General features: G+C 53.4%; 3 protein-coding genes and 1 non-coding gene across 23 annotated transcripts; 2 read left to right on the forward strand and 2 right to left on the reverse strand.

Moving 5' to 3' along the window:
* Positions 1-63: 63 nt before the first annotated feature.
* LOC116217461 (uncharacterized) lies at positions 64-5,032 on the forward strand. Of its 4 annotated transcripts, none has more exons than XM_085209715.1 (6): positions 64-589; positions 1,849-2,187; positions 2,299-2,604; positions 3,077-3,246; positions 3,887-4,012; positions 4,847-5,032. In XM_085209715.1, the coding sequence occupies exons 1-6, from the start codon at positions 64-66 to the stop codon at positions 5,003-5,005; spliced, it is 1,626 nt and encodes a 541-aa protein (XP_085065841.1). In that variant the 3' UTR covers positions 5,006-5,032. The 4 variants fall into 4 exon arrangements, with proteins under 4 accessions (XP_085065841.1, XP_085065842.1, XP_085065843.1 ...); XM_085209717.1 differs by lacking the exon at positions 64-589 and adding an exon at positions 1,058-1,370; XM_085209716.1 differs by lacking the exons at positions 3,887-4,012; positions 4,847-5,032 and adding an exon at positions 4,046-4,670.
* Positions 5,033-8,178: 3,146 nt separating this feature from the next.
* On the forward strand, positions 8,179-11,456 carry LOC146542651 (uncharacterized). Of its 2 annotated transcripts, none has more exons than XM_085209746.1 (4): positions 8,179-8,373; positions 9,643-9,705; positions 9,937-10,023; positions 10,715-11,456. In XM_085209746.1, exons 1-4 carry the CDS (start codon positions 8,325-8,327, stop codon positions 10,843-10,845), a joined length of 330 nt encoding a protein of 109 aa, XP_085065872.1. In that variant the 5' UTR covers positions 8,179-8,324; the 3' UTR covers positions 10,846-11,456. The 2 variants fall into 2 exon arrangements, with proteins under 2 accessions (XP_085065872.1, XP_085065873.1); XM_085209747.1 differs by having other exon boundaries at positions 8,195-8,373; positions 9,937-10,028.
* A 1,576-nt stretch (positions 11,457-13,032) lies between these two features.
* On the reverse strand, positions 13,033-22,529 carry LOC100538808 (Fc receptor-like protein 4). Of its 16 annotated transcripts, XM_085209727.1 has the most exons (13): positions 21,055-21,389; positions 17,995-18,340; positions 17,802-17,913; positions 17,649-17,732; positions 17,283-17,314; positions 16,670-16,770; positions 16,158-16,178; positions 15,755-16,012; positions 14,992-15,261; positions 14,382-14,666; positions 13,891-14,160; positions 13,390-13,586; positions 13,033-13,250 (listed from the first exon to the last, which is right to left on the reverse strand). In XM_085209727.1, the coding sequence occupies exons 4-13, from the start codon at positions 17,679-17,681 to the stop codon at positions 13,176-13,178; spliced, it is 1,542 nt and encodes a 513-aa protein (XP_085065853.1). In that variant the 5' UTR covers positions 17,682-17,732; positions 17,802-17,913; positions 17,995-18,340; positions 21,055-21,389; the 3' UTR covers positions 13,033-13,175. The 16 variants fall into 16 exon arrangements, 15 of the variants coding, with proteins under 15 accessions (XP_085065853.1, XP_085065846.1, XP_085065852.1 ...); XM_085209720.1 differs by having other exon boundaries at positions 17,649-17,913; XM_085209726.1 differs by having other exon boundaries at positions 17,649-17,729; positions 17,802-18,340.
* On the reverse strand, positions 17,810-17,883 carry TRNAR-UCU (transfer RNA arginine (anticodon UCU)). The gene has a single exon. It is a non-coding gene; the product is annotated as a tRNA-Arg (tRNA).
* Positions 22,530-23,382: the final 853 nt, after the last annotated feature.

A 23,382-nucleotide genomic window follows, 5' to 3' on the forward strand; every position in this document is an offset into this window, starting at 1 on the left:
CATGAGGTTCCTGGTGTCCCCACAAGTGCTGTGGTCTCTCCAGGAGGAGGATGGTGACCCCACATGGAAGTGGTGACCCCAGGAGTGCAGCAGTGTCCCTGTGAGGACAGCGGTGTCCCCATGAGGATCACATCCTGCTCTGGGTCTGCAGGATCGCACCCTGGCTCCCAACCCACTTGCTGTGTGGGACTCACATTTGGGGCTGAAAACACAAATATTTGGGTTTTTAACCACTCCTGCAATGCTCAGGGCTGGAGGCGGCCCCTCAAGGACCCTCTGCCTCCCCTACGGGGTGGAGGAGAAGGCAGTCCCAGCGCCCAGCACTGCAAACTACAGCGCTGCGGTGCCAAAGACCTTCCGGGGACGGACATCACCTCCCCACTGCCATCCTCGCCTCGGGCTCTCACCAAAGTGACCTTCAAAGGACAAAGGAGCGAAGGCAGTTTTGCTCCCCCAGCGCTGCCCGCCCCGCTCTGCTGTTGCGGTCGAGCAAAGACGACGAAATGCTGCGAACCCGACGGCCTGAGGGCAGCAAGCAGGGTGGGGGGACGGCAAAGACAGGGGCTGCGTGCGAGCAAACAACAGCAAGGTGACAAAACAACAAAGGGGGGCGGAGGGGGGGGGTGATAAAAAGAGCGATGCGAGCGCAACCGCAGCGCTGCTCCGGCTGCAGGAACCACGCGGAGCCCACATGAGCTGCCCTCACCCCCCCGTGGCCCCCAGCAGCCCGTGTCCCTCTGCATCCCCCATCCCCTGATGTCCTGCACGGCCCATGGGCGGCATCTCAGCGTCGGAGCTGTGCTCTGTGTGCCCCCATCCATGTGCTGCGCTCAGGCTGGGCGCAGGGAGTTTGGTCCCAAATCCTCTGTCAGCCTTGTGGCTGCACTGGGGGGGAGCAGCGCAGGGTTGAAGCCCTGGAGGAGGGGGCTGGGGGGTGGTGGGGGTACAGACAGAACGCAGGGAAAAAAATCCCCCATGCATCACCAAGCTGTGGTTCAGTTCCATTTTGGCAAGGATTGCGGAGCACGCGGCCCCACCAAGCACATGGGCTGGGGGTGATGGGGCTGCATTGCTGCTCTCATTTCCCAACCTCTGACCCCTTCCCAAAGTTCCCCCCTCCCCTCTTTGTGCCCCCAAATGCCACCCGGGCGCATCGTCCCATCACTGCTGTCATCTCAGCCACAACCTCGGCTGCAGGATGCGGCACAGGAAGGCTCCTCCTCGGCCCCAGCGCCCCGTCCCACCCCAAACCCCCCCCTCAGAGCGTTCTGCAAGACCTGAGAGCAGCCTGAAGCCGTGCAGCTTTGCTCAGCGCCATCCAAGCATGACCTGCAGCCCGGCTGATGCCATTCTGCTGCTGCTGCTGCCCGGTATGTGCTGCCCCAGCCCCACTTTCCTCTCCCTGTAGCTCTTGGCATTGGCTGAGCGGTCCGAGCAGAGGGAAGAGGGCTCACATTGATGCAATTTGCTGTAGGATTTGGTTTCTCCACCAAATCCTACCATGTTTTCTTTGACCCTTAAATTCTCTTGCAGTTTGAATGCAATGGCAAAATCCCTTCTGATGATCCCATCCAAACCCCACTGCGCACCGCTGCCTTTCCTCCCCGTGTCCCATCTTCTGTGCCCCCCCACATGGGGACGACACCCCTCACCCAGTGCAGGGCAGCTCTGCGTAGCACCCACGGGTCGCTCTGAGCCACAAAATTCCCTTTTCCCATAGGATCTATGCTGGGGTTGAAGCAGTGCCGTGCTCTGGGCAGCAGCCAGCATCCGGCTGCCACATCCCAATAAAACCCCAAAAGGCCCAGATTTGAGACTGCCCCACACTCAGACCCTCTCACCCCACAGGAGCTGCTCTGGCACAGCTGCAGATCCGGCAGAGCCCAGCACGGCTTTGGGTTCGCCCCGGGCACACAGCAGAGCTGAACTGCACTGATAGTGGCTGGAATGTGGATCAGCACCGGGCTGTGAATTGGTACCGGGAGCAGCCGGGCAGCAGATTGCAATTCATCTACCAGAGCTCAAATTCCTCACGTTCAGATGGAAAATACTCCGGGATGAGGAGAGCAAATGGGTTGTTTTCCCTTCACATCAGCTCTGTGCAGAAGGAGGACTCCGGCTTTTATTACTGCGCTTCCACCACTCATCCCTTTGAGTTTGGGGACAGCACCAGGTTGGTGGTCACAGGTGAGCATCGGGACATCGTTGGGGACAAAGCAGGCGAGGGATGAGGACACAGCTCTGTGCTGCTGGGCTCTGGCACTGCCACCACCCCACCCTTGTCCCCGCTGCCTGCAGATGCCGTAGAGCCCACTCTCTCCATCCTGCTGCCCGTGGATGCGGATCTGCGTGAGCCACCCTCGGCTGCCATCCCTCTGCTCTGCCACCTCTATGATGTGCCCGAGGGATGGGACGTGGTTGGCTGGCAGCACAGCAATGCCAGCTTGGTGACGGCCACCTCCATGGACGAACGTGGCATCCTCAGTGCCTGGAGCCTCACCTGGCTCACAGCCGAGCAGTGGGACGGCACCGTGGGGTGCACAGCCACGCAGAGCAGCACAGGCAGGAGCATCAGTGTGACCACCAGCCAGCCAGGCAGCACAGGTCAGCTCCCTTTGCTCTGCTCCATCCCCTGCATGCACGGATAGAAGAATTTTGGGTATCGCTGGTGCAGCTTTGCTCTGTGCTCACCGGCTCCAGGGATGCGCGGCCGCAGATCCGAGCTCCCGATGCTCCCATTCCGTTGCTTCAGCTCTGCACCCCGTAGCAAAATCCACCCAGCGAAGGATGTGGGGAGGGCACCGAGCCCATCGTTCCCCCTCCCAGCAGATCCCAGCCCCTATCAGCCCATCCCATCCCAATCCTGCCAGCTGTTCCCCATCGGCTGCGCTCTGGGGACCCCTTTTCCCCATCTCCTCACATCCCCACGTGCTGAAATCCCTCAATGCTGTGCCCTTGGCTGCACGACCCCACGCTCCCCCCACGCTCCTCTCCTCCCATCCCTCCATTACACTCAACACAACCCCTACGTGACCACTACAAAATTTACCCCCATGTCCCCCCCCCCCCCTCACAGCGCAGTGCCTGCAGTGGCTGCCGGCGGTTCTGCTGCCCTCAGTCCTCACCATCACCATCCAGCTGATGCTGCAGCTCTGCAAAAAGCCCCACATCGGGGGTCCCGGAGCCCCACAGCCCCCCCAGCAGCGCAGACCCCCTCTGCCATCCCATGGAGCTGCAGGACGTGAGGTGAGCTGCCCCCCCCTCTCCTCCCCCCAGCCCAGGCTGACTGATTTATGGCTCTTTTTTTCCCCTCTTTTTGTCTTTATTTTTCTCTTTTTTTTCCTCTTTTGTGCCTTTTTTCTATTTTTCTATTTTTACTCTTTTTCCCCTTCTCTTTTGCTCTTTTCCCCTCTCTTTTTTTTTTTTTGCCAATTTTCCCCTCTTTTTTGCCCTTTTTTCTCTTTTTGCTCTTTTTTCTCTATTGGCACTTTTTGCTCCTTTTTTTTTTTTCTGCTTTTTTTTTTCCCATCTTTTTTTCCCCCTTTTTGTTTTTTCTTTTTCATCTTTTTCCTCTTTTTTGCTCTTTTTGCTTTTTCCTCTTTTCCCCTTTCTTTCTCCTTTCTTGCTCTTTTTTTCCTTCCTTTTCCTTTTCCTTCTTTTTCCTTTCTTCCCTCTTTTTTCTCTTTGTTTCTTTTTTGCTCTTTTTTTGCCTGCCTCTTTTTGCTTTCTTTTTCTCTTTTTTTCCCCTCCTTTTTTTTCTCCTCCTTTTTCTCTTTTTTTTTTCCCTCTTATTTTTCTTTTTTTCTCCTCCCCCCCCCCTTTTAACCCTTTTTGCTCCTTTTCTTTTCCTCCTTTTGCCCTTTCCGCCCTTTTCCCCCTCTCCCAGCCCCACTCTTCCTCCTCTTACACCCCAGAACCCCCCCGAAGTGCAGCTGTGTGCACAGGGCTGCCGTTCCTATGGGATATGGGGTCACCCACTTCTCCCCAAGCAAAGACCCAGCGGAGCCCCCAGGTGAGTTTTAACACCTCCCCCCCTGTGTTGCAGACCGAATATGCAGCGGTGGCACTGAGATCCCTTTCCCCACGTGTGCAATGAGGAAAAAAAGCAAGAAAAGGGAGACCGCAGAGAACGGCTCAGGGCGATGGGAGCCCGGCGGGCAGCAGCTCTGCACTGTGGGGGTCTGCAGCTCTATGGGATCTCTGCAAAAAAAAAAAAAAAAAAAGAGGATTTGGGGGAAATCTCCACTGAGGGGATTTCAGGGCTGAGTTCCCCACTGTTGTTTCCTCGCTGTGTGGGGAGAAATTTCAGCTGAAAAACGTGTTCCTCTTCTGGCACATCCCAAGTGAACGATGGGGTTGACAGCATTGCCACCACGCAGACCTCTGGAAAAACCCATTTCAGGCTTTTCTCAGCCCAAAGTGAAAGTGCTCTGGGAAAGAACTGTGCTCCCCACGCAGTGCCATTGCCCAGCACGCCCTGAGCAGCCACGGACCCCCTTCACCCCCCTCAGATCCCTATGGGGGTCTGCAATGGGTGGCAATGTGCTGCTTCCCAGTCCAACCTTCAGCCCATCCCCACCACCACCTTGTGCTGCCCCATATGACAGCTATTAAATGCAAATGCTATTAAACAGGGAAAAAGTCCTTTTAAATCTCAGGAACGAAGCAAAGCTCCATTTCTCTCCACCTTTTGCTCTCTGTGCAGCAGCACAGAGCTCCCATGGCACACAGTGGGGATGCTCACAGTGCTCCCCATCCTCAGGTTCCCTATTTCTCCTTTGCCCCAAACACTCAGCTCTGTGCTGAGTGCATCCCACTTCCTCCCTGCTTTCCCATTCCTGAATAGGAAGCTGTTCCCAAACATTGGGGCCGAATTGTGGAGCTGTGGGAAAACCCTGAGTGCTTCCGTGCGACTCTGAGCAGCTGCTCCTGGGGGAGAAGAAGGGAAACGAACGCATTCCAGCCTGGAAACCACCCGGGAGTGAGCAGGGCTGTGTTTAATTAAGAGAACAGACAAAGCTTGCAAAGCAAATGGCTCCAATGTGTGGTTTCAGATCTGAGCCCCCGTGGTGCAGGGCTGCTCTCAGTGCCATCTGACCCTAAAAGCTGTCGCAGAGCAGCGTGGAGTGGAGACGGTGCTCCGAGTGCAGCGGATGTGGGCACGGAAAGTGGGAACCTGCAGCGTGTTGGGTTTGGTGGTTGGTTGAATCACCATTTAAAATGGCTTTTTTTTCACTCCCAACGTCTGCACTCGCCCCGCTCAGCCCAGCCCAAAGCAAACACTGTTTACAAAGCAGCAGGAAAGGGCAGAAAAGCTCTGTTTAGGAGAGAAATTCCTGCAGAAAGAACAGAAATCCCTGGGAAATGCAGTGGGAAGAGTGCTCAGCTCTGTGCCCACTGGTCCTGGTCACACCGTGTCACCATCGCCGTGTCACCATCGCCATGTCCCCATCCCCATGTCCCCATCCCCATCCCCATCCCCATGTCCCCATCCCCATGTCCCCATCCCCTTCCCATCCCCATCCTCATCCCCATCCCCATCCCCATCCTCATCCCCATCCCATCCCCATCCCCACACCCATCCCCATCCCCATCCCCATCCCCATCCCATCCCCATCCTAACATCCATCCCCACACCCATCCCCATCCTCATCCCCATCCCATCCCCATCCCCACACCCATCCCCATCCCCATCCCCATCCCCATCCCATCCCCATCCTAACATCCATCCCCACACCCATCCCCATCCTCATCCCCATCCCATCCCCATCCCCACACCCATCCCCACACCCATCCCCATCCCCATCCCCATCCCCATCCCATCCCCATCCTAACATCCATCCCCACACCCATCCCCATCCCCATCCCCATCCCCATCCCCATCCCCATCCCATCCCCATCCCCATCCCCATCCCATCCCCATCCCCATCCCCATTCCCATGTCCCCGTCCCCACCTCCATCCCATCCCCATTCCATCCCCATCCCAACCCCACCTCCATCCCATCCCCATCCCATCACTGCTGGGCTCCGGGTTTCCTCCCTGCTGCGTCCCATAGGAGCAGCTCCATCCATCCACCTCACCCCACAGTGGCTGTTTCCTTAGGAATCCTGCTAACCTCATTGTGAGCAGGACGGCCTCATTTGCCCGTGATTTTAATTTCCCTTCGAATTTTGCTTCCTCCTACGGAAGGTGGGAAATGATGCAATGCTTCAAGCAGAGGATGGGATCATCCACACCTTCCTGCTCCATCTGCAGCAAAGAGCCCCAACCACAACCCAAACCATTGGTCCTGGGGGGTCCCTTACAAAACATTGCTCCCACCATTGGGTGCCTCTCCACCCCTCAATCTTTTGCAGATTGCTTGGAGCAGAGGAGCTTTACTGCACAAAAAGACCTAAAAGTGCACAGCTTACATAAAATGGGAATGGGGAAAATGTTGGGTTTGGCCACATTTCTTGGCTGCCCTTTGGATGATGCTGAGGTTCTCTGTTACAATTGGGTAAGAATGAACCTCAAGGGAAGAAGCTAAAACCCAAAGCACGGAGGGAGTGCTGTATTCCTCCAGCCAGAAATCCTGCGTGAGTGTTGTAAGCAGAAATGGTGTTGGGTGGGAGGCAGCAGATCCGGAGCTCGGTGGGCTTTGTTCTCATATGGGGCACTGGAAGCAGCTGAGTGCAAGCCGTGTGTGCAAGGCCTGGGCACAGAGCTCCTTCTGCATCTACACGTGTGCAGGGAAAGCGATGCACCCAGCCCCAAAACAAATGTGGTGCCGAGGCTCTGCTCGCCCTACTGCGCTGCCCTGTTGCCCCAAAGAAATCCCAATTTCATCAACTCCCCCATCAGCACTGTGCTGCACGTTGAGTTGTGATCGTGACATCCTCAGATTGTAACAACCCCAGCTCCAAGCCAGCAAAAATCCCTCGGAATCCAGCCTTGAGGCTTTGCCAGGGACCCTCCTTCCCACCCCATCAGTCCTTCTGATGAAAGCTACCAGAATCCTTGCGGATGTGCCTCCCACCAGCTCTAAAAACACAACGTTTTAACTCTTTTCTGACTCCCACGCTGCTGACACAGCTCCCAGCCCCATCCTGCTGGGATTCCTCCCTGTTGGAATCCGATATCAAATTTTGGCCACGGCTGAAGTTTTGGTTGTGATGCTGTTGAGGGTGGAGGTTTGGGACGTTTGGGAGGGGAGCTGGGATATTTAGGGGGGGGGTCGGGATGCTTAGTGAGGGGGTTGGGGGTGTTTGGAGGGGGAGTTGGGATCTTTGGGTGCGAGGGGGTTGGGATGTGGGGAGGTTTGGTGGGGGGGAGGGGGGTTGAGGATGAAAGAGGGGGTTGGGGCTGTGTGGGAGGATTTGGGGATGCTTGGGGGGTGCAGGGATGCTTGGGGGGGGGGTTTGAGGATACTTGGGGGTGGTTTGGGGGTGCTGGTGGGGGTGTTTGGGGATGTATGGGGGATTTGGAGATGCTTCCCATTGCACCCCCAAACCTGGTGCAACACTGAGAGCCAGCGCAGCGCAGCACCCACCGCCGTGCCCATCCCAATGAGGGCACAAGCAACGAGAACTGCATCTTTTTCTCATCAAACCCAACTTCTCCCCACTGTGTAACACACAGAGGTTGCTCTGGGAGCCCCCAACGTGCTCTCCATCACCTCCACCCCATGCACTCACCTCCTTTCCCCTCCACCTGAGTCCATCCTGCGCTCCGTTGTCATTTTGGAGAAAGCTCTGAACCCTCCACCTCAGAGCAGCAGCATTTTGCTTCCCCCCATATTTCTCTCTCTGAAAAAATATTGTTTTTTTTTTTCTTTTTTTTTTTTTTCCTCCTGTTTTGGTTTTTGTTTTTAGAGACAAGAGAGGAAAAAAGGAACTGATACCAATACTTATCTGATCACCGTGGATGCGCAAAGTGCCTCCCCAAAATAGGGCATCCTTCTGTGCTACAGGACTCAGATAACGTCACCCTGCAGCTGGTCATGTTTCTTCTTTCTGATAGGGAAACTGAGGCAGAAAGTGAAATTACAGCTGGAGAAAAAAAATAATAATAAAAAAAAATCCCCAAAGAGTTGAAGGGAGGGGGAATCGAATCTGGGAGCTCCGGCCCTGAAAGCATCAGCTCTCAGCAGCACAGCCCACAGCCCAACCTGACCTTGCGTGGTGTGGGGGTCCCAGTGTCCCACATCCTATATCCCAGTGCGGGGGCAGCTCGTCCAACCCCCCTCAGTGTCATTTCCTGCCTCTGGGCTGCAGCTCTGGGACGTCTGAAGGAACTGAGCAGAGCGGAGCAGCGTCCGAAGGCGACGCCGGGACGTACAGGATGATGAACTTTGTATGGGCGTCACTCATCCTTCTTCATTTTACATTGGGTAAAAAGGCACTTTTTTTTTTTTTTTTTCCTTCCTATTTGCTGCTTTGTGGCTCGGGGTGGTCGTGGTGCTGAGATGCTGTGTGGGGCTGAAGGGTTTTGGGGGTGTTTTCTCAGCAAGTGGGGGGCAAAAGCAACCTGAGCACAGCTGGGAGCTCTGGGTCACAGCAAAGCGTGTGCTCAGAGTTTGATACATTGCAATGTTTTCGTATTGCACTCCAATTAATACTCTGTGTACTGTAAGAGAGGTACAAACGGGGCGAGGGAAGAAGCAGGATTGCTCCAGTTGTGCTTTGGGAAGGCAGAACTGTTGGGCAGTGACAGCACCCGGAGCTGCTCCTGCTTCCCAGGCAGCAAAAGAACGGAGCTGAGCGTCCTTTGAGGGGTTAAATGGGATTTTTGGCTGAAAGTTCCTCGCTGTGACTCCCGTATTATTTCCCGTATTATTCTTAGCGTGGCTCCAGCGTAAATACAGCAAATAGCTTTCTCAGAATGCGTGGGGAGAAAGTGCTGGGAGTTTGTCCAACTGGACAGAAGGAGCAGAGCTTTTCCCATGGCCGTAGGATGTCGGCTGGGTGGATATGAGGTGACACGGAGCTCCAAAAACTGAGATTGGTGGCATGTGAGCGGCTTTAGAGGCAGGGAAATGGGCTCCAGAGTCCTCGTGCTCCTTAACGGTGGGGTGTGAGGCTGAGAACCATTGGGTCCAGGCTGGGGAGGCTGTGATCCATGGGGCAGAGAGGGGCACCCATGGGTGCTACCAGCCCCGATGCAACCTTAACGTGACAGAGTCAAATTGTTCATTCCCAATGGGCTCTCTGTATACAAAAGTCCAATGTGGAGAAGGGAAATGAGCGGGGCTTGCCATGGTTTGGATTGAGCTGTGTGTTCATCTATTTATAGTGGCTTGGCATGGAGGAAACGGCAGCTGAGCGCTCGCAGCACCCCGAGGGCACCCAGGAATGGATGTGGGCAGTGGGGATGAGCTCCACAGCCCCCATTACTCCGCTCCCTTCCTGCAAATCCATTCCTAAAATACAGGAAAACGCAATGCCGCGGCCAGCCCGTAACTTGATATCTTTTGTTCCACGTCCTTGATTTAATTACGGACCAGATTGGGAATCCGTTACTCCCACGGGGGGAGCAACTTTTGCACAAAAAGCCAATAAATCAGCGAAACCGTTCCCGCAAAACCACATCCCATAGGGCCCTGTGCAAAGCTCCGCTCGCGCCGAGGGAAAGCAAACCGTTTCTTTTTTTTGTTTTTTAGGAAATGCTGAGATAGGAGATGAGGAAATGACCAAGTTTTTATATGACTACGCATCTTACTACAGTAAGCAATCTTTGTTTTGGGCGAATTCTGTGCAAATTGAGTGATAAATGCGGGGTGGGGTGGGGGGGTTGGTAGGAAAGAGGATTCAAAGGACAACCCAGAGCTGTTTTGATGGAGCTGCTCTGGCCCCAGCAGTTCTCATCAGCCCCTGAGACTGCATCCCCCCAAGCCAATGGGGTTACACTGGATGTGGATGCAAAATGGGCTCATGGGACCGTGCTTTCGTTCCAGGTGATTACTTATATACAACTGCAGAATACTATTATGACAACACCACGCTAATACCCACAGTATACATGATGTACAGATATTATGAAGGTGAGGTGAGTCGGACTTCCTCTTTGTATTTCTGAAAAAAAAGTGAAAAATAGAAAGGGTTCTTCCACTGCAGTGAGAAATGGATTTGAAATGTTGGCTTCCAACTGTTGGGCAACACAAAAGTGTTTGGACAGAGGGCATCCACACCACAGCTGTGATGCGCTGTCACGGTGCAGGCTATTATTCTTCCTGAACACCCCTTTGAGCACCATGTTGCTTTGGGGAAGGGATTTGGAAAAGATGGTGTTACTTCCCCATATTCGAAGGAAACTGAAGGTCTTTGCTTTGCTAAGCTTCTGACAGGGAGAGTCCCTCGAGGGATGCTCCCAATGGAAATGATCCCAACTGGGATGTTATCAATGGAGATTGCCCCAGCTGGGATGCTCCCAATGCAAATGATCCCAACTGGGACGTTCCCTATGGGCATTATCCCAACTGGGATGCTCCCAATGGAAACTGTCCCAACTGGGATGCTCCCAATAGTGATGCTCCCAGCTGGGATGCTCCCCATAGGGACACTCCCACCAGGGATTATCCCAACAAAGATACTCCTGGGCACATTTATTTTCCCCAAGGTTAAGCAAGGGGACAGCACGAAGGTAGAGGAGTTGGGCAGAGCATGAATTCTGCCACCATTTTACAGCTCCAAACCATGCTGGTTTTGACCCATTTCTTTTCGTTGACTTCCCAGGAGTTTTTGGACTCGGTGGGATTACCCCTGCAGTGCCATCTGCCTTTGCTCCTCCTCCTCAGCCTCCTGCACCTCCTGCTATGACGCACCGAAGGTACAAAGCCAAGCACTCACTCCAAGCACCCCTTTAAGCCAGCAAAACGCAATGCCTCCAAAGCAGCAGCACTCTGAAGCACCTTTCCACAACCATCAGACCTCTGGGCACCCAGCTCTGCGCTAACCACAGCCGAAGAAGCATGAATCACCACAGGAACTGTGTAAAAAACAAAAAGCCAAAGGGACTTTTAGGGTGTTTCCCAAAGCACCCATCCATCCAACACTCTGCATGCAGCCTCCAGCATGGGGAACTCCGCAATCCCAGAGCCCAAACCCTGTTGGCATCCAGGTGTGCTCTGAATTCCCACACGGCCTCAAGTCCATCCAGCACACAATGGGAGGACATGGGAATCACTTCCTAACCTCTTCCCCTCTTTGCAGACACGACAGCTGAGACGAAGAAAAGAACACCGTCACTGCATTGGAAGTTACATCCTCTGCACAAAGCAGTCATCTCTGTTTTTAGTACTGCTGTGATTTTATACACAGATTATTTTTTTTTTTCCCCCCAGCAGATGGACGATGCCATCCCAAGCCATTAAAGCTGTGCAAACACTGAGGAGCTTTGTAATGACTAGCTTCTTTCCTACTTCCTATTATTCTGTTGTAAATATGAACTCCTGCCAATAAAGTGACTAACAATTGACTTTCTGTCTCAGTTGTGTGTGACAGCGTGGAAGCACAGTGCTGATTGCAATGCCTGCACGGAAAGCACAGCATTGTTATCCCAGTGGGGTGAACCTGCCCGGCTCCACTTCTTTCTCTAAGTAGCAAAATCTCAGCAGCTCTGGGGCTAGGAGCAGATTTTTGCCACTTCCCAGCTCTGTAGATCATCACATTAGTGGAGATGCTTTGGTACAGCCCAAAGGATGGTTGTTTTGAGATGCCAGGAGTCAACACTGTGAGGTTTAATAGAAATTACAGAAATCAGAGCTCAGGTTGGAGGGGACCTCAGAGGTCAACTGGTCCAATCAATTTTGCGACAAAAGCACATCCCATAGCAGAGCATCCTACACTTTGTGTATCCAAACCTTAAATTCTCGAGTATTACAGTTTCCACCATGTCCCTGGGGAGTTGTTGCAGCGTCTGAATGTTATCACAGTGACAAAATTGTCCTCTTGGGACCAACTGGAATCTCCTCCAGTGCCACTGGTGCCCATTTCCGCATTTTTTTGTGCATGGCTCCTTGTAAACGAGGAGCGTCCGACTCCTTTGCAGCCAGCCATCAAATACTGGGACACACAGATGAGGTCTCCTGAGCCTTTTCTCCAGGCTGAACAAGTCCAGCCCCTCACCAGCCCTTGGGGCATCCTATGGTTCTGCTTTGGATCCTCTCCAGTCCATCTCCAGCCTTTCTGAACGGCAAAAAGTGAGACCACCATTCCAAGTATGGCCCAAAGAGCATGGAGCAGAGCAGGATATCCCCACTGGCACTGCCTTGGCTTGCAGTGACTGACAGCACAGCTTCACCTGCAGCTGCTAGGCTCCAGAGGGTGAATATCAGCCAATACAGCAGAGCAGTGATGTGCAGCTACTGCAGGAGCTCCACAACGTTCCTCCCTTGGAAGGGACCTTTAAGGATCATAGAAGCATGGAAATACAGAAGAGTTTGGGTTGGAGGGGACTTTAAAGACACGGAATCACAGCACAGTTGGGTTGGAAGAGATCTGGAAGATCACAGATCCGTGGAATCACAGAATGGTTGGGTTGGAACGGCCTTAGAGATCACAGAACCATGGAACAATAGAAGGGGTTGGGTCGGAAGGAACCTTAAATTCTTTACCCAGAGGGCAGTGAGGCCCTGGAACTGCTGCCCAGAGCAGTGTGGGTGTCCCACCCATGGAGGAATCCCCAGAAACAGTGGGGAGGTCCTGGTGGGCCTCCAGGGGTCCCCCAGAACACAGCTGCCCAAGTAGAGCCACGTGGAGGACCGCTGACCATAGAGAGCGGCAGCGCAGAGCGGCTCCAGCGGGAAGAAAGCGACTTCCGGGTGGCCGGGATGGACGGGCGAGGCTAAAGGGCGTGGCCATGCAAATCTATTGCAGCGCTGCACCAATCAGACGCACCCGGGAGCACGAAAGGGCCGCTGGGAGGCCCAAGCGGGTGCGTTCTCGGCTCAGTGCGGAGGGGAAAAGGGCTCAGAAGAAGTGCCGAACCGATAGGGTAAGAGTGCTGGGATCTTTAGTTGTACTGGGGGTGTCAAGGGGCCTGGTACTCTCCATGCTCAGCAATGCTTTATTGGGCAATGTACACAGTAAAACCAACAGAAGCATCTGTTTGCTGCAACACGGACAGGTCAGGTTGGGGGAAGGACATGGGGACACTCATTCTGCTCACTTCCTGGGTGCCCTTGCAGGGACAGCCTCAAACATCCTCTCCTGGAGCACGACTGATGCGGATGCTTCCATGAGCGTTCGGAGCTCCATTCCTTTCGGCTCTCTGCTCCGTGCAGTGAGGACATGGACAACAACCACCCCCAGCAATAGGATCCCCAGCACTGCCAGCAGCAGCAGCGCTCTGACAGAGTTGCAGAAGAGTGAGGAGGCACCTGGGAAACAAGCAAACCCTCAGGGCTCACCTGAAAAACCACACGGAAGTTGGATTCTGCCTTTCTCCCAGCTGCTGCCATCAGGACGTTGCCAGGTTCTGGTGGCAGCAGCTGGAAGGATGCAGGAAGAGGTGTAAGATTCGAGCAAAGGCTGCAGGGCGTGGATGAACCGCCGTCCCCAAACCTGCATCCATCTCCTGGCCATTGCACGGCCGCGTGGGGCCGATCTACACAGAGCAGCTCGGGTTGAAGCTTTCTCAGCTGTCAGCAGCAGCTCAGACCTCAGCAGGAGCTGGTGCACAGCCACAGGACTTCAGATGTCCAACAAATAAACGCCCCGACGCCCACCCTACTACAGGAGGACCCTGCAAAATCCGTTTCTGCAGCCATCCCCTTTTATGGTGCCCTTTGGGGATCACTTCGGGTCTCCCCCCACTTCAGCAGCACCAGGACAGCCCCGATGTCCCCTCAATATCAACCCTGTAGTGCCAATACCCACATGAGCCCCAACCATGCCGTGATGCTGCTCACCCACTACAGTGACCTTCACCAGCAGGCTCCGGGCTGGGCTGTCCCCATTCGAGGCCATGCAGTAATACTGCCCGTTGTCACTCTGTTGGGTCGATGTGATCTCGTAGCTTCTGTCCCTCCCAAGCACTTCTGCAGAGCCCTCTCGGTGCCAGGAGAAGGAGATGGAGCCGGTGCCCACGGCCACGGAGCAGTGCAACACCAGGCGCTGCCCCTCCATCACCTGTCCCTCCTGGGGCCAAACCTCCAGGGACACCCCCGAAATGGGGACTCCTGTGAGATGTGGGGGGAGAAAACAGAAACGCTGGTTTATAATGTAGACACTCCCAATGAAACGCTCGTTTTTCCCAAATAGTGAATGAGTGGGGACACTCATTGGATGTCAGGAAGGAAGAAGTGGTGGTAGAGAGGCGGGCATTGATGGAACCACCCTGCACATCTCTGCAGGTGGCAGAACCCAAGGGCTGCTCCTCCCCAGCACCCCAAACACTCACGTTTGATGGTGATGAGGACCTGAGGACTCCATTTCCGGACACCGGAGCTTTTTGTCCGCACCACACAGGAGTAGAACCCAGTGTCCATCAGCCCCACTGTTGGCATCTGGTACTCGGAGGAGGTCGTGGGACCTCGAAGGACTGTGCTGTTCCCATAGAAGAGGTACCAGAGGACAGCGTGGGGTCTGTATGGGCTGAGCTGTGTGGTGCAGCTCAGGTTGAGGGGACTTCCTTCGAGAAGCTCCGTTGAGCTGGCTACGCTCAGCACTGGGGAGGTGAAGAGCTCTGGAAAGGAAAAGGAAATTGGTTTTTTCTTCTTGATTTTGATTCAAAGGCGTATACGAGTTCCCCTGGAAGTTGTCAGGGCACATCTTCCTTGGAGGAACTCTGCCAGCAAGGAGCTGAGCGTGCACAAGAAGCAGAACCAGGATGGCTGACCCAATCAATCTCAACCCGTGACTTCCACCTTTCCCCCCAAATTCTCTCCCCAATCCCACTGTGGGAGAGTTGAGCAATGGGCTGCAGGGTACTGAGCTCAACCCTCACCCTTTGTCCTGCAGCTCCCACATGGGGACGATGGAAAGCCCAAAGGCTAACGGGGATTTCTTACCTTTGATGGAAACGTATAAATGCTGAGATTCCCTTTTCTTTAATGACAAATAGGAGTGCATGTCTGCACTGCAGTGATATCTGCCGCTGTGGTGGGTTTCGGCATGGGGGATGGAGAGCTGCTCTGCTGAGGTGTAGAGTTTGGTGATGTCAGCTCCATCCTTGTAGTACCGCATTGCAGCCAAACTGCCCGCCTTCCATCCCCGGCACCGCATCTGCAGCAGCTCCCCTTCAAACACTGCATGCGATGGGACCTGGAGGATCAGCAGGTCTGCAAGAGAACCCAAGGGCCTCTGCTGAAGGTCCTGCACTTGGCTTGGGGTTATCCCAAACCTCAACACAGAGCGGGGGATGAATGCTGCCCTAGAGGAAAGGGTTTTGTGGTAGCACTGATGGATGAAAAATTCGGTGTGAGGCAGCAGTGTGACTGCAGCCCTGAAAGCCAATCGTATCCTGGGCTGCTCATGAGAAGCCGTAGATTTTCCATCATTAGGGTCAGGCTAGATGGGCCTTTGGGCAACCTGACCTAGTTGAAAGCAGCCTTGCCCATTGCAGGGCTTGGAACGAGGTGGCCTTTAGGGTCCGTTCCAACCCAACCCACTCCAACTAAAGATGCACTTTGCAGAGATATGGATGCAAGAAGCTCCCCCCCCAAAGCTCAGCCCACAGTAACCCAAAGCCAACAGTTCTGTCTCCCTTATGCACGGGGCTGTGTTTGTCCCAGGGCAGGTCCAGAACAGCACAGAGCAGTTCTCAGCACTCACCGTAGGAGACGCTCAGGGTGATGGAGTTGCTGGACGTGGAGCCTGAGCTCTGGCACTTGTATCTGCCATTCTCTTTATACCTGGCATTCTGGATCCTGTACGTGTTGGTTTTTGTGTGCTCCAGCAGTTTGTTATTGTGGTACCAGGCTGTGGGCTGCTGCCCATGCACACGGGGTCCCTGGCACCGCAGGGTGACACTTTCCCCTTGGAATATCACACTCCAGGGGGGGTCCGTGGTCAGCAGGGCCATCTCTGCAACTGGGGAAGAGGGGAAATTGGGGCAGAGCAGCAAAGCATTGCTTTGGGCACCAAAGCATTGGGATGGGGAAAGAAGAGGGACGCTGGAGGGGATGCCCCAGCACACCTCCTCACACATCATGATGCTGCAAGCACAGAGACTCACCAGCAAGGCCGAGGGCTTGAGCTGCAAGGAGGAGGAAAAGATGGGGTGAGAAGCCCCAGGCAGCTCTTCTGCAGTTGTCTGCCCTTGGAAGTGAGCCTTCGTTGGGGCTTGGAGAGGTCTGCCAGGTTCCTGAACACCTCCTAGCACCCCCAACCACCCCATAGCACAGCTTCCCCACCCTCAGCTGGTGCTCACTCCCACCAGCCTTGCTGGACCCTCGTTTCCTTCCTACCCAGCAATGCCTGGGACCACCCTACAGAGGAAGCCCTGTGCCTGTAACATGATGTAGTGACCACTGCTCCATCCCAATCCCCACAACCACACAGGATAAACTAACCTCCCTCCTTCCCCAAACAGAGCTAACCCTTCTCCAGGCATATCCCAAAGCAACTCAAAGCGCAAGCGCCCCACAGACCCTACGCTGGAGATGGAGCCTCCTTGGCCCTCCATCCATCTCCCTGAAGACCATTGGGGCTTTTTGGGGCTCCTGCTCACCCTGTGGCTGCACTCACCCAGGAGGAGCAGGGCTCTGCTCACCGCCATCCTGACATCCACACATCTAGCTTTGGATGCCCCCGCACAGAGGTGATGTCCCCTGTGCGGAGATGCTCTTCTGAGAACAAAGGAAGGAAATGGGTTTGTTTAACTAATATTTCACAAAGACTAACCGGAAATCTCTGTGCTGCCCTAATGGCCATGCCTGAGGACACCTTTTTTACCCTTTATAGCAAATGTTCCTCAAACCCACAACCTCTGCAACCCCACTGAGATGCCTTCCGTGTCCTAGGGAAACTCCATCCCTCACGGGTTGCTGTTGGCACTTGTTGCCTTTTTTTCTTTCCCCCCTCCATCCAGAGGAATGGGATCGTGATGGAACCTTCTCATGTAAAGCGTTTGCTGCCCTCCTTCCCCACTGTTCTGGGCTCCATCTACATCCAACTCCTGAGGTCACGCACATTATTTCTTTGGACTTTTTTTTAGCCTTCCCAGAAAGAGATTCTATGCTGACACCAATGGAAAGAAACCCACTTTTCAAGTGGAGAAAAGTCGTCAAAGGTCACAGAGGTGGAAGAAGCTCTGCTGTAGGGTCAGGATCTTTGTCTTTCGTCAATGTTTACTACTTACAAAGATGAACCTCCGTAGGGATATGGAGGTGGCTGCCAGCAAACGTGCATCATCAACATGAAAACATGAAAAACAAGAGCATTTGCAAAAGATTTCTATAAGGTAAGAACTCAGAATATTGACCTACTGCTGTTTTTCCTTTGTCCATAGATTTGAAAGGCAAGCCATACTTATCAAACAAAATATCAACACAAGGTTCCAAACCACTGCCTGACCACCAGATTTCTACTGGAAACACAGCAGTTTTCTTAAAGCATCAGACAGGTCTGACAAGCAGAACTGGGGGAACAAATAGGGTTAAAACCCAAAGCATCCAGCAGCTACCAAAAGGAACGAGGGAAGGGGAATATGGTGGAAGAAACACACCTTGGATGGGGAGCACACAACCACTGCGAGCATCAGCGGCCGAGACGACGCCGTGAAAAGTCACCATCTCCCACCTCAAGCCTTCTGGGGTGTAATTAATGAGTGGGATTGGGATTTATGGAGGAATACACATAAAATAAAAGAGACACCTGCCTGGAGATCATCTCTGCCGGGACTCGAACCCGGAACCTCTGGATTAGAAGTCCAGCGCGCTCGTCCATTGCGCCACAGAGACCTCACCATGAGCACAGCATCGGCACCAGAACTGAAAAATCCCGCACCCCGCATCACTGGGGGGGTCCCCGCACCCCACTCCCACCCCACGGCACCGAGACAGCACAAAAACCTGGCACCCAGATCCATCCCCCTTGCAACCCGACATCTCAGCATCCCTTCCTCCCATTCGGATGGGCGATAATCCTGGGTATGATCCATATCTCGCTCAGCGGCGGGGATGCAGCAAAAACCTGGAGGTAGGATTGTGTCTGCATCCCTGGCAACCTCTCCGCAGCATCTGTGGCTCAGCTGAGGGCAGAGCTAAATCCTGGAGCAGAGTGAATCGCTGCCTCTCCCAGAGCGTCACCGCAGCATCCTCATCGCAGGAGAAAAGACGAAAGAAGATTTCGCTTACGGTGCCAAACAGTGACAATAAGGAAGAAAGCTCTGTTTGTCACGACGAAGAACAAAGAAACCTGTGGTTTAAGCGGAGAAATAAAGAAAATGCAGCCATCGTGTTTTATTTTAAGCAAGCTGTCAATCAAGGGTTTCTAATTCTTCTCTAAGTGCATCTTCTGTCAGAAAAAATTTAGGTGTCAAAACAAGAGGAAAACCTTTTACATCCTCCGAGCTACTACACAACAGGTGAAGCTCTGCATGTGCTTCCTTGCTGTGTTGACCCACATTCTGCATTTCTAAACCCCACAGTTCCTGGAGCAATGCTTACTCCCAAAAAGAGGGAGAAATGGGGCAGTCAGGCGATGCAGAAACGCAGCACCAGTGGCCTCAGTGCATCCCAGGTGAAACCAAAGCACTGGGTTCCACCCTTGGTGATTCCGAGGAGGGTTTTCCATTGTCTTGACGCCTGTTTTTCAATGGGCAAATGGGTTTTCAGTGGGCGCTGAGGGTTTGTGCTCTGAAAGGCAATGCTGCAGAACATCAGTAGGGCAAGTGGGAAATCGGAAGCAGAGTTTCTCCCCTCCTCTCTGCTCTGCTTTTCCTTGGAAGAAGGCTGCAAAGAGAGGAGAGGAAGGCAAGGGTTGAACTTCTATCAGACAAAACCCTTTCTGCTGCAAGTGGTGTCCAGTAAATCAACAGCCCTTGAGATAAATGGCTGCGTGAACAACTGTAGTGCCACAACCCCACCTACGCCTTGAGAATGCACGAAGAAAACGCCTACCAGCAGGGTGAATAAGGGCTGAGCTTAAAGACTGCCACCTAATAAATCTTTGACCAAGTAATAAAGAGCTGAGGTTGAGCAGAAAAGGAGAAACAAATTTCACACACCTCATGACTGCACCGCGTGTTTCACACTGGAAGAGAGGGCACCAAGCAATTTGGGAGGCCTCACAGGTCGGGGGATGGGGACAGGGAAGAATCTGTCTCTTCTAGCCTTCCCCAAGCTGTTGACTGTCCCTCTGTTACTTCCAACCTGAAAAGCAGAGACTGGAGCAACCAGCACACCTGCAGGTCAACTATTTTTGATGCCAAGAAATGCCAACAGAGCCATTTGTAGGAGAAGATGACGATGAGACTCGATCAGCTGCTTTGAGACCAAAGCCACATCTCCATTTAGATGAAGAGATGAGGTTGTCCAACATGAGTTACAATGCTGTCAGGTGTTTACAACACGTCCCCAGTGCACAAAAATGTTACGGGGATGAAAGAGCTGCAGAAATATCCAAACAAAGTGCAAATCATCCCCCAGCTCAGCCCCAGCTTGCTGTAAATGGGAAGAACGCACACCATGTGCAATGATACCAGGGAACCAAAAGAGCTGCCCACCTTACAGACAGCTCCAAATTTCTCCAAATCCTTCCAACTTGCTGCCTATTTTCTTTTTCCTAACCGTAATGATTTTTTTCCCTTCCTTCTCTCGCCAGCCATCGAACACCCCAAGCACAGCCCCTTGGTTTGACCACCACATCCTCAAAACTGCAACGTCTTTGTGTCTCAAAGACATTCATCAGCAATGCCTGCATTTGTCTCCCCTTCGTCATTAACATCTCATTATGAGACAGAGCCAGAAGTCACCACGGTGGTGATAAGAAAGACTCCAAGTAGAGATCCCCACATCCAAACCCCTTTGGCTGCAGAGCAGAGTTCAGAGAGGTGCTCCCCAGCCCCCCTTGAGCCCGCTGCTCAGGTGGTGCAGGATGTTGGAAGCATTACTGGGGCATCCAACGCAAGGTCACCACCTCCAGCAATGCAACCCAGTTCCTGGAGGACAACATGGCTCTGGTTGGCACCTACTGCCTTGGCATAGCTGAGGGGAAAAGATGAACCTAACCCTGGGTGGGACAGCACAGAGCTCAGCAGCTGCTGGAGATGGGGTTGCCCAGCTTTCCTCTATTGGTTGGTGGTACTGCAGAGCACGAGCTGAGGAGCTGCAACCTTCCAGACCTCAGAGCTGGGAACACAAGAATCCAGGATAAAACTCCCCTTTTCTCCCCCACAAGGGCTTTCCAAAGTTTAATGTTATGCCTTGAGTGATGACAAAGTCAACGAGGCACTGCTGGAGTGTCTGGGGCTCACGGCATCCTCTCTGCACGCCTGATCACATTAACACTCAAAGTCTGCCAGAATGCATCTAAACCTGCACCCCACCGTTACCCAAGCACAGCTGTACAGTTCTAGGCACATTCATGCCAACCTCATGAGGTTTCTGAGCACCCAGTGCTCTGCAGCAATGACACTTGGTTTTCAAGCAGCCAGAAAGCAAAAAGTCCCTCTGCCTTTGCTCCTTGCAGAAGAGCAGTATCAGCAATCTCTGCATGCCCCCGACACCGTGGGATCCACAAACACCTCTGCCTATGATGGAGATTGATGCCTCCAGGAGGACAGTGCCATTTATGATTCATAAATTCACGGCACATTTTGAAGGCTGCTGTAAGGAGCTGGGATCTCTCCTCCAAGGAATATTGATCAGTCTCAGCATCCTGTCCTCACCACATCACGTTTTATCACGTTTTCTCTCCAAATCAACCTTACCAGCAGCACCTCCCACCTCGTCCCCAGCTCCACGTGGAGCAGAGAGGGCTGTGCCTCAGTTTCCCATCCCCACTTGGCCGTGTGGGCTCAGCCTGCCCGCCCCCCCGGTGTCCCCGCCGTCCCCAACGCATCGTGGTGGGACGCGTTGGTGCCACCATCGATGCTCCAGCTCTTCCCAAAGGCTTTCCCCATCACTCACTCGCTCTCAGTGCGATGCTCTCAGCTCCGCCGTCTCCTCCCGACACTCCGGGACTTTCCCCCGTGTTTCGAGAAAATGAAAGTAGAAAAGAAAAACATTTTTTTTTCCACCTCCGGGCTCCCCAGACCCTTTCCCCATCCTCTCCCCTTCTCCCTCCAACTTTTGCCCCATTTCTCCCCCCGCTTTTCCTGCCCTTTCTTTGGGATCCGACCCCGCTCTCCCTTTCCGTCCCGACTCCCTTTGTCCCCTCTCGTCCTGCCCTTTCCGCCCGGGGGGGTGGCCCCAGAGTTTCCATGGGGATGGAGGCGGTGGTTGCAGGAAAAACACAAAGACGATGGGGGGGTGGAGGAGGGGGAGGTGGGGGGAAGGGGAGGGGGCAGTGGGGACGTGGCACAAAGAGCCGTGTGGGCTCGGGGGTACCGCGCTCCCACCACTGCAACCCCACTTTTTGTTTTAATTCATACTTCTGGCCTCGTGCTCCTTTCTTTCTGGAGGAACACTAATGGGCCGTGTAGGAAAAGGAAAGAAAAAGTTGTTAAAAGTAACCAGAAAGATGTGGTGGTTGTTCCGGATCTGCTCCTCCACGCTTACATCGGAGGTTGGGGAGGGTGGGAGATGTGGTTTGGGTCACGCAAAGCAAGCAAAGAGCACTGAAATGCTGTCTGACCTCATGGGCATCTCCATCAGCACGCCCAGATCGACTCCATCCCGTGGGAAATAATGGGCTGCCACCCAATGGATGTCACCCAGTGGGTGCTGCTGCCACCCAATGGGAGGCCACTGTTGAATCACAGAATCTTTTGAGTTGGAAGGGACCCTTAAAGGGCCCAACCTCTCTGCAAAGAACAGGGAAACCTGAAGCTCCATCAGGTGCTCAGAGCCCCATCTGGCCCAACATTGGGTGTCTCCAGGGATGGGGCACCACCACCTATCTGGGGAACATGTGCCAGTGCCTCACTGCCCTTACTATAATCGACTTTTTCCATCTATCCAGCCTAAATTTTCCTCCCCGAAACCATTTCCACTTGTCCTATCACACAGACCCTGCTAAGAGTCCATCCTGTTCTTTGTTATAGCCCCAACAGGGCGCTGCCACCACCACCCAATGGGGACGCCGGGATGATTCCAGTGTCACCAGTTCCTGAAGCGAAGAGGAAAGATTGGGTGAAGCCAATGTTTCTGGAGGCTGAGTAGGGTTTGCAGCCACAACCAATCCACGTCACACCTCCCTCATGCATACTAACTATTTTATCTCTTGATGCTGATCAGCTGTATCGAACTGTGTGTGTTTGTAAAGGTGCTTAGCTCCAGTTTCCCCTCACCTTTTTGCAGTCTGCTCATCCCATCCATGCTCCGTCCTTGCCTGCAGTGGCTTTGGTTCTTGCCACGTTCATTTGGCTCTCATGCACCTGACAGGGAGGCTGTAGGAGGTGGATCTGAATTACAGCCTGCAAGGTTACAGCCTGTAACAGAAGGGCTTTTAATCTGGAAAGGCACAAGATTCATGTCAGGACACCAGAATGCATTAAAACCATTAAAAATCAAACAAGTTGTAATTATAAGACGACAATCATTGATTTTACACTTAATTCTAACAGCGTGTCACAGTTGTTAGCTTTAATCTGTTAGGATTTCACTTTTCTATTAATTAGTCAAACAAAACTAGGCTAACTGCTCATAAGACTCACGGAGAGCACAGAGGCTGGAAGGCACTGGAAAGGACGGATCCTTCCCTCCTTTGCACCCCGAAGTCTTACCTCACTTCCAGCTCACATTATCTGTTACACCAACTTTATGCTGCTGTAGGAGAGCTCATGAGTAGGGCTGAACTCTACTGGTAGAACTCTACTGGTAGAACTCCATAGGAGCATGGAGGGGATGTTGGATGGAAGAAGCTCTTCTGAACTGTACCAATCCCCCGATGCTGCAGCAGTGCTTTCCAGAATAGAATTTTGCTGGTTCAGTTTGCCAGGCTAAAAGCCACAAAAAATAGCATCTACTTTGCGTAGGATTGGGCCAAATGATTCCTCAGAGCAAGGCGGTGCTACAGAAGGGCAGACCTCCATCTAGGGAACGACTCGAGGAGGAAGGGGACTGCAAGCTTTTTGTGGGCTTTACCTGTGACATGAATCTCCATATGTGAAACTCGTTGCTGCAGGGTGGAATCTGAAGACTTAAATTCCAGCCCTGGGTATTTATCTGGGGGGAGTGAAGTGGATGTGGTCTTTCTTGTGCAGGCTGGGAGCAAGAAAAGAGGGGAAAACCTGCTATCTGAGATTCCAGAGCTGATAAGGGAAATGGCTTTGGAGGAATGCTGATTTTAGGGGG

Source organism: Meleagris gallopavo, chromosome 27, assembly GCF_905368555.1.
Source record: "Meleagris gallopavo chromosome 27, MGAL_WU_HG_1.1, whole genome shotgun sequence".
NCBI classification, from domain to species: domain Eukaryota; kingdom Metazoa; phylum Chordata; class Aves; order Galliformes; family Phasianidae; genus Meleagris; species Meleagris gallopavo.

What these genes read in the sequence shown, in the direction of transcription:
- LOC116217461 (XM_085209715.1), top strand. Translation starts at nt 64, where the DNA reads ATGGAAGTGGTGACCCCAGGAGTGCAGCAGTGTCCCTGTGAGGACAGC. An exon ending in TGCGAGCAAACAACAGCAAG is followed by an intron (nt 590 to 1,848) that starts GTGACAAAACAA and finishes CTCACCCCACAG; the next exon opens with GAGCTGCTCTGGCACAGCTG. An exon ending in AGACCCAGCGGAGCCCCCAG is followed by an intron (nt 4,013 to 4,846) that starts GTGAGTTTTAAC and finishes ATTCCTGAATAG; the next exon opens with GAAGCTGTTCCCAAACATTG.
- LOC100538808 (XM_085209734.1), bottom strand. Translation starts at nt 21,349, where the DNA reads ATGGAAACTCTGGGGCCACCCCCCCGGGCGGAAAGGGCAGGACGAGAG. An exon ending in GGTGAAGGTCACTGTAGTGG is followed by an intron (nt 13,587 to 13,890) that starts GTGAGCAGCATC and finishes TGCTCTGTGTAG; the next exon opens with ATCGGCCCCACGCGGCCGTG. An exon ending in ACTTCCGTGTGGTTTTTCAG is followed by an intron (nt 13,251 to 13,389) that starts GTGAGCCCTGAG and finishes TGCACGGAGCAG; the next exon opens with AGAGCCGAAAGGAATGGAGC.
- LOC146542651 (XM_085209746.1), top strand. Translation starts at nt 8,325, where the DNA reads ATGATGAACTTTGTATGGGCGTCACTCATCCTTCTTCATTTTACATTG. An exon ending in TGACTACGCATCTTACTACA is followed by an intron (nt 9,706 to 9,936) that starts GTAAGCAATCTT and finishes CTTTCGTTCCAG; the next exon opens with GTGATTACTTATATACAACT. An exon ending in GATGTACAGATATTATGAAG is followed by an intron (nt 10,024 to 10,714) that starts GTGAGGTGAGTC and finishes TTGACTTCCCAG; the next exon opens with GAGTTTTTGGACTCGGTGGG.